The sequence below is a fragment of the Sipha flava genome, unplaced genomic scaffold (genome assembly GCF_003268045.1).
Source record: "Sipha flava isolate LNK unplaced genomic scaffold, YSA_version1 41_pilon_pilon, whole genome shotgun sequence".
NCBI classification, from domain to species: Eukaryota; Metazoa; Arthropoda; class Insecta; order Hemiptera; family Aphididae; genus Sipha; species Sipha flava.
In genome coordinates this window covers 3,064,447-3,074,214 of record NW_020273144.1, presented here as the reverse complement: position 1 = coordinate 3,074,214, position 9,768 = coordinate 3,064,447, and the positions used below count along the sequence as shown (strand labels likewise).

Genomic DNA, 9,768 nt, shown 5'->3' with positions numbered 1-9,768 from the left:
ATATAATGTATTATAATATAATTATATTAACATAATATATATAATATAAATTTAATTTGACATTTGAGACTGGTGTTTTATAAATAATTCCTCTATTACAGGTGAAACAGTTGAAACGATACAAACTGTTAAAGGATAATCAATGTCACCATTCCACGTAAATCCAAAACATAAATAATTACCTATCAACATATTTACGTTTAATTTTTAAATTTAAACTTTTATCACTTATTAAAGCTGATTGTTTAATATTAATTTAAATTATATTAAATTATATTTAAATTGTTGTCATTTGCTCTAACATCACTGTCATCTGTTAATTTATGCTTTTTTAAACATCTATCCATTTTTAAATTTAACTTATAATATTTCTTGATCAAAATACCTGTACAGTATAATGCGTAACAATTACATGCACTCAATTTTTATTATAATGAGCACCGGCTATGTTTTCATGTAGTCATTTTAGTATGTGGTAAAAATCAACACAACTGTTATCAATTGCGTTCAACCGTATCGGGTAGTGTAGGATCCCATATAATATTATAGCTGTTTTATCAGGACATTTTATCATTTTTTATATCCAAGGGAATTTTGAAGTCAATGCTATCATAAATATAAATTATAATTTTGATTATTTTATTTAGTTATGCTTAAAAAATTATAAAATTACAAAAATTACACGGCACACTGTGCCGCGGCACAGTGGTTGGGAATCCCTGATCTAGTAGGTAATTCAAAAACTAAAACTAGCAATAAGAAAGTGAGTATCCATGGATTTAAAACCGTTTTTAAGTTACCTTGTGATAAAATTAACCATTAAACAAAATTTTCGCAACAGCTATTAGGTAACAAACTAAATAGGCATTGATTTATTAATGTAGGTAAGTAATCCAAAAAATTATGGCTCACACTAATTATAACCAGTGGCGGTGCGTTAGTGGAAACTTTGAGACAGTGTATCCCCAACATTTATAGCAATGAAAAACAAAATTTTTCAAATATTTTTATATTTATGTGTTATAGATCCCTTCCCCTCTTCTCGTCAGGCCTGTATATAATTAACATATTGTTAATACCTAGATTACGATTAAAACTGAACATTTGAGATAAAATCGTCGAAATTAAAAATTAAACAATTCTACATTTTTTCTAAACGTCTAAGTCGGGACGAAAAGTCGTGCCGAAAACATTATTCGGGTCACGAAGTCCAAAACCGGTGACAATCCCGGTTTTCCGGGACGTACGGCAACCCTAGGACTGCGATAAGCACAGTAGTTCTTAACCCGTTTCCGGTGAACAACGGACGATAAAACAATTATTATTCCGAGTACGTGGTAGGACAACTGCGCTAAACGCGCGGAGACGACATAACATCGCGGCGACAACAAGTGACATAACAAGTCCGCCGCGAACCGCATTGCTCACCGCAGTGATAATATATATATATATATATACGAGTATATCATTGTTGGTTATTGTAATTATTTTTTATTCGTATTATTATTATAATCGTCGACGTATAAAAAAACATCGGTAACGAGCAAACGGGCGGAATGATCGGGAGTGCGTGCGCGCGCGTTGACCACTGCGATTAGTCGCCATATTGATCTCTCGCTCGTGGGGCCGTTATCACATCGCGCGCCGTGATATTTCCGATCGACGTTTCATTCTTATTTGTTTTTTTTTTCCCTCCGTCTAACTAATTCTCTTTCAATCGTCCCGTCTCACTCGTTCGCCTTTTGACGTCCCCTCCTTTTTTCCTCATCGTCACCGTCATTGTTACACGCGCCTCGCTACTATTATACTATTGACTACGTTCCGTACGCGATGAACAGCACACGGACCGACCGTTCGCCGGCCGAATGTTGTTGTTGAATGTAACGACGACTGCTATTGAATGTAACGACGACTGCTGTTGAACGTAACGACGACGACCGCGGGTGACTAACCGAAGTAAACTCTCTCGCACGCACGTACGCGACACCGGGAACAGCGCAATCATTGTCCCAGTAGCACGGTACTCTTGTCCCCGCTGACCGGAAGAGATGTCCACGGACGATAAGAAACCGTTGTTGGACGACGACGTGGCCGTCGATCCGTCGGCCACGATGAAAGCGTCAGAAGCAGGTAAACCGATTGCAGACCGCGTACCGCCCTTATTAACCTAACTGGTTGCTCTGCCCTTTCGACAAAAATAATTCCTGGGAGTTTTCTTTGTCTGGCAGGATACTGCTGTTCAGCAGTTAACCATAGAACCCATGTCATTGGTTTTGTTTCATGTTTTTCCTGTTCATTATTTTAGTTTTGTGATGATATAACTTTTCGATTGATATTCTTCTTTGTCAAGTGTACGCAATGCTTGTTATTGAAACTTAACAGCACTTTTCCCCCTTGAAAATGTGTTCAACTTCCGATGGTCACTTCAATAAACCGCTCATTCACTTTGAATTGAATCATTCAAATCAATGGTCATCAAAAATATTTCATTGTTTAGGCAGGTTTCGATTTTTGAAAACAAACTAATTTGAAAAACAATTGATTTCTTTGTTCTGCTAGTACACGCCCAAATACTTTGTTTATAATTGTTTTATTTACCTGCAAGGCTACAACATTTGTTAAAACTGTACAGTCATTTCTATGACTGCTCAATAATTGATTTGATTTGACTTTAAAGGCTTTGAGAATACTCATATGTAGGGAACGGATTTATATGTAAATACATACTTTCATTAAAATGAAATATTTAAGATTCAATAAGAAATGTTCATGATTTAAATCATTCCTATTAATATGATGCTACTTTAAATTTACATATTTTTGCATATTTTGGTATAATTACATATTTTTACATATTTCACTAATTTGTAAATATTTTTAAACATATTTTATCATTTCATCATTCATACACCTTCTTTGTACAAAAGTACTAAAAATTATTTCAAATTTAAATCCATTAACTTCTATCGCTATTAGAAAAGCTCAAAATATGCTAAATGAAACATTAAAAACTAATTTAATTTTCATCTCAGTGAATTTTAATTTTAATGCACATACATTTACAAAATTAGAAACAAAAATATGTCCTTAAATGAAAGTATATAAATTGTCAAATCAACGATTGCAAAATTAAAACTCGAAAATGGACCAATAAGAGATTTTGTAAAAAAGAAAACGCATGCTGTTACAGAAAAAAATTCCAGTCTATATTGATTTTAAATCAATTATTGACATAATGAGTGGCAGACACCCTTCTAAAAAATTGGAATTATCGCCTTCTGATATTATGCGCTTCAAATATGTTTTAATCAACCGATGTAAGTTGATGTGGAAAGATCATTTAGTCGTTTTAAATATATTTTCAGATCTAATAGGTGACATTTAATATTTGATAATTTAAAAGGTATTGTAATAATTCAATGCAACAAATCATTTTGATAATTTAATAATTATAATTTTTTTTTTTAAATTAAATTTTTTTCCTACATATTTGGATGTTTTTAGCACATATTTTATAAATTATACTTACATACATATGTACATATTTCTGTATTTTTATTACATTTAAATCTGTTCCCTACTTATATGCTATCAATAATATTGTAATAAAATGCAATTTTAATTTATTTTGTATGAATATTTCAATTAAGTATAATTTTTTCACATTAATATGGTTATTTTTGTTTTATTTTTTAAATTATATAATTTCAATGTTTGCTTATTGAGCATAATCAAATTTATCAAAACATTATAATAAATATAAGTAATATAAAAAGAGTTCTATAACTAAGATCATTATTTTAGGTACTTTCCATTGCATAATTAATATTTTTAAATTAGAATCGCCTCTATGATTTGTGATTGATATTTTCTATAGTTCTATTGACTACCATTTAAATTTAAATGTTGCAATAGTCATAAATAAATTAATATTTATCCAAAAGAAAAAAACATATATTTAATCATCTAATGATAGAGATTAATATTAAATGATATTAAAAGTTGTTTCATTATTGCATACTATTTATTTAATATATTTTATGTATTTTACAAATGTCAGTGTGTGTCAATGAACACATTAATCATTTATCTAGTTATTTTATTTTGATTTATGTAGTTTTGAACCCAAGTTATACATTTATATTTAAATAATTTATTCTATTAAAATCTGTTCTAAAAATTATGTTGTATACAATCCAATTGTTATCAGTTGACATTAGATATTATAGATACGTTATGACTAGGAATATATATTTTTAATTTTTACTTACTAAGTGATATTAACTTAAATAGTGATATGATTTACTGCTTTTTAAAAAATATTTAATAAACACATTATTATTCTCATCATTTTATTTAATAATTCTCCTTTTGAAAATGCTGGTATATATTAACTTGAATACAATCGTAATACATTTTATATAGGCAGGGTAAATAAAAATTTTAAAATAGATATAAAGAACACATTTCTGAAATAAAATTAAAAAATACTGTCCCTAATTCAAATGTTGCTAAACTGTTTTATCAAATAATCATAATATACATTTTGATATGAATACAGACTTGGAAATATTAAATATAAAAAATATTAGTTACATTAATTCCGTTTTAAAGAGATTACATTTACTAAATTAAATAAAGAAAAATTATTTTAATAACATTTTAAATGTAGAAGTCAATTTTAAAAATAACATCAATAGATTTCAAATTCAAAATTCATAATACATTTTAGATAATAATAACCAAAGTATTTATATTTTTTTGCATAACTATGTCTAATAAGAACTCATTTTGAATAATCTCTTCTATTAAAATAAATTATTTCTATGTAAAATGACCATTTTTTTTGACGTATTCCTTTATGTTTTTGTATTCACATGCAATTTTATTGACTCTGTATACATTTATACCTGATAAATTTTGAATTCAAAACCGGTTGTAGTTAACAAATATATTATAACTATAGAACGGATTTATATGTAAATGCATATTTTTAATAAAACGAGATATTTAAGATTCGATAAGAAATGTTTATGATTTAAATCATTCCTATTAAAATGATGATACTTTTATTTTACATATTTTTACATATTTCACTAATTTTTAAATATTTTTAAACATATTTTTATAATTTCATCATTCATACGTCTTCTTCTTACGAAAATACAAAAAATTATTTCAAAATTAGATCCAGAAATTTCTATCGCTATTGGAAAAGCTCAAAATATTGAGCAAAATGAAACATTGAAAATAATTTAATTTTAATTAAAAATAATTTAACAAAATTATTAATAAAAAATATGTCCCTAGATGTTTGTATGCAAATTGTTGAATCAGGGATTAAAACTTGTAAGTGGACCAATAGATGTTATAAAAAAGAAAATTCATGCTGTTGCAGAAAAAAATTCCAGGCTATATTGATTTTAAAACAATCAATGACATAATGAGTGGCAGACACCCTTCTAAACACCCTTCTAGCACATATTTTATTAATTATACTTACATATATATGTACATATTTCTGTATTTTTATTACATATAAATCCGTTCCCTAATTATAACTATAGATTAAGCACTTATTTATTTCTATATATATAAACTATTTGTTTCTTTTTATGTATTTTTACCAGGAAAATTTCACTCTAAAAACTATTTTCTAATCATCTCTATCTATAATAGTCTTGATTTTTACAAATATTGTTTTAAACCTATTATAGTTGGTAAAAAAGAAATAATCCAATTAATATGTATCAGACAATTTTAGAAGTCATCATGTAGAATGCCATTATGTATTTGTATAAAATTTACATAACAATTCTTGATTTTGCATTATTTTTAAATAAATAACAATATAGTATAACAATTAATACTACTTAAAATACTTTTATTTTTTTAAATAAATTGTTCTAAAATATGAAAAATATGTATCAGAAAGAAAAACATTTAAAACAATAAATGATGACATTTTAATCAAACTAAAAACTTCTTTAATTAGAATGTTTCTGTTATATTATTTAGTTAGGTACAATAAGGCCAATTTTAAATTATCTATTTACTTAGTTAATTTTTTAATCAGAAGTAATAGAAAATTTAATTTTGTAAAAAAATTGTTTCATTTTTAGTACTTGTATCTTAATATTCAATTTGAAAATTATGATAACTCTACAATAAAAGGTATACAGTGCTTATAGTTAAAAGTTGAATTTGAAAATGAAAATTTCATTTCTATAGAAAAATGCATATTTCTCGATGTGCTTCATATAAAAACTTGGTATGTATTATATTTTAATATTGTTTTTACTGTTCATTAGGTTCCCCTTCATCGTCAATAATTGAATCTACTACAATATCCACTAATATTAAAAATGGAGGTTCGGATTTTACTGTTCCTGAAATGGGACCTGAAAATTCTGCTTCTAAAGTCACTTGTAGAGTTTGTCAAGATATGATTGATGTGGTTGGTAAAAAAGAACAGCATGTTGTTAAGTGTAATCGTTGCAACGAAGCTACTGTGAGTTTACAATTAAATTAATTATTTAATGCACTCTAATTTAAACATTTTAGAAACCTTCACGTTTAAAAGTTAATAATATTTTAAAACAATATTACTTATATCTAATAAATTTTTAAAACACAATGTACTCATTGAGTTTCAATTTTTGTTATAGCCTATAAGAAGTGCTCCATCTGGTAAGAAATATGTACGCTGTTTGTGTCACTGTCTTTTAATTTGCAAAAGCACATCACAGCGTATTGCTTGTCCACGTACAAACTGCAAACGAGTAATCAACTTAGCACCAAGTCCTGTGACGCCACCAGTTCCTCAGGTTCCTGGAATGTGCCGTGTTACATGTATCCATTGTCAGGATACATTCCTCGTAAATATAAATTTAGTTTCATAAATATTTTTTTTATAATAATCAAAATAATTATGTTTGGCAATTGATGTGTAAAAATTAAATAGTTAACACTTTATATTGTATTTCATTATGAATTTTCAATAAAAACAAAAATAATATCTAACTTTTTTTTAAATAATTTAAGCAATTTAATTTTTATTTTTTATTATGTTCTAAAATTGTGTTTTTCCAATAAAAATATTTTCATGTATTCAATTTGTAAAAAAAAAAAAGTAATTCTTGATAAATATATTTTATGTAAATTAAATATTTAATTTTTTTCATAATTTATATTTTATTAATGTTTCAGTTTAATATGTTACAAAATGCATTGGCTAGGTGCCCACATTGCCGCAAAGTGTAAGTATAAGTTGGAAAGATAATATATTATAAATATATTATTAATCATGAATTAATTTTAATGTATTTTATCATTGATTTCAGTTCTTCAGTTGGCCCTGAATTTGCCCAAGCGAAAGCCATATTTTTCCTTGTGGTAGCTGTAATTCTGTTCATTGTTGGTGCAATTATTGCATATTTCACATTTTCATATGGAAATACTAATAGAGTTTATTTGATTAGTAACATTGGTAATTATTCAAATTTAATGTTTGAAATATGATTTTACTTATGACGATGATTTTAATATTTCACAGCTATTTTCTTGTTAACACTCTTGGCTCTATGGAAATCTGTGTACTACTCTCGAATTAAAGTCAGTTCTATCGATGGACCAGTTTAATATGAAATAGTAATAATAATAGGTAGATTTTAAATGTTACTCAAATAATGGCCATTTTATATTTATTAAAAAAAAAATAAGTTTTTTTTATCATGGTAAATAATTATTATAGTTTTATACCGCTTTTGTTTTTCATTTAAAAGTTAATTGTATTTTTGCAACCTTATAATATAAAAAAAAAGACTAAGTTAAATTTCACATACGTTTAGCATCATTGAATAATTATGATTCCAAATTTCTACCATTGATTAAAAATTATGACAGTTATTTTCTATAATGTGTAAAAACAAGTGAAATAATTTAAACATTTTTTTTTATGTAAACTGTTTGAAAGATTTTTCTGTTAAAAAAAAAAAGTATATATATATATGTAAAAATTGTAGAAGTATACATTTATATTATGCTTATAACTTAACCGTTGACTAAAGAAAATAATATTATTTTCTATTGAATTATAGTTATTATTTATTAATTAAATTATATTTTGTTAATTTATCTTGATATATTATTATTATTATTATTATTATTATTATTATTATTATTATTACTATTATTATCATCATCGTAAAAATATTTTATTGTTCACATTAAATACATTTTGGTTGAAAATATCAATGAATATCTAAATATATATTCTGACTGTTTAATTATAGTTAATATGAAAAAAATATATTTAATTTTTTTTCAAAAATCATGTTTTTAAGTTGAGTACTATGCCATTTTGGAAACGTAATATTCCTAGTATGGGTTTTAGGAATAAATAATTTAATACAATTTGAAACAATGTTATAAAATATATTAACTGCTGAGGATATATTTGGCTGGTTATGAAAGATAGAATTCCAGTTTATGATACACAGGTACTCATTTAATGCACTATAATTGCCTTTAGAAAAATTAAACTCATGATATAATTAAATTAAATTTTTAGATGAGTTTACCCTTGGACCGAATATCTGAAGTGGAGAATGAGCTATATCAATTTTTACTAACGGAAATAACGTTTTAAATACAGCTATAGCTTTACTATTGGATAGGACTAGGTCAAAAATATTAAAACAGTGATTTTGAGTGGAATTATATTGAAATAGTTGTAGGAACATAATTAACTCTTTGAATTTGTTATTTTTTAGACCTTTAATGTTAGCATGTAAATCAGAATTTTCCCAATGAGTACCAGGTGGATTAAAATCACCTTCTATTAAAAATAAAGAATTAGGATAATTTAAGGATAACATTTCGAGGGAACACAATAATTTTTAAAAACTATCACAGAACTATTAGGCGGAATATGACATGAATATAGTTACTTTAGTATTTAAGTATTAATAATACTTTAGTATTATTAATATTAACCATTACAGAGATTTGTTCACAATTTATATTAGTAGATTTGAGTAAGATAGAGTGGAAACGTCTGTGAATTGCAATTAAAACCCCACCACCTTTAATATTAGAACTATTAATTGGATTTCGATCTAACCTGTAAATATTATAATAAAACATAGATAGTTCAGTATCACTTATATCCGGAGTTAACCAAGTTTCCGTAAATATAAAATAATCAAAACGTAATAAACTAGGCATATTTAGATGGATACAAGAAAACTTCATTTTAAGGCCACGTATATTTTGATAATAACCCGATAATAAGTTCGACTTAGTACAATTTTGATTATTATTAACGATAATTTGCTTTGATAAATTTGATTGATAATAAGTACATGAGCGACAACCTAGTTTTTTTGGACCAAGTTTGGAAGGCCGTGAGTATAGCGGATGTACCAATTTTTATCGCCTGATGAATTTAAACGGTTTCGTTCATTTTTCAATTATGCTAATATTTGTCTTTGAAATTGTGTGAGATCAGTAGCAATCCAAAAATGTTTAAAATCAGGTTTTTATTATAGATTTCGTATGACTTTAAGAATATTCAGAACTTTATTGACTGAATTAAGTTCAACACGAATAAGCCACGGTTTACTGGATAGTTTGCCCAAGCGAGACACAGATTTAAAAGTAAAATCCAAATTTAAATTAAAAAATATATTATTAATAAAATGTTTATCGTCATCGTGTTCATTAATATTGAAAATAATAATGTTTCGACTCGTAGATTCACGTTCT

The 9,768-nt window shown here is 26.3% G+C and overlaps 1 protein-coding gene across 1 annotated transcript; it reads left to right on the top strand.

Annotated features, from left to right (window-relative positions):
• Positions 1–1,519: 1,519 nt before the first annotated feature.
• Positions 1,520–7,720, top strand: LOC112688942 (type 1 phosphatidylinositol 4,5-bisphosphate 4-phosphatase). The gene is made up of 6 exons (XM_025562382.1): positions 1,520–2,130; positions 6,312–6,511; positions 6,669–6,878; positions 7,210–7,259; positions 7,344–7,489; positions 7,556–7,720. Exons 1-6 carry the CDS (start codon positions 2,049–2,051, stop codon positions 7,639–7,641), a joined length of 774 nt encoding a protein of 257 aa, XP_025418167.1. The 5' UTR covers positions 1,520–2,048; the 3' UTR covers positions 7,642–7,720.
• The last annotated feature ends 2,048 nt before the right edge of the window (positions 7,721–9,768 follow it).

Excerpts from the sequence above, each read along its gene's own strand:
- LOC112688942 (XM_025562382.1), top strand. The coding sequence starts at position 2,049 with ATGTCCACGGACGATAAGAAACCGTTGTTGGACGACGACGTGGCCGTC. Across the intron at positions 6,879-7,209 it reads ATTGTCAGGATACATTCCTC|TTTAATATGTTACAAAATGC; the intron begins GTAAATATAAAT and ends TTAATGTTTCAG. Across the intron at positions 7,490-7,555 it reads TTATTTGATTAGTAACATTG|CTATTTTCTTGTTAACACTC; the intron begins GTAATTATTCAA and ends AATATTTCACAG.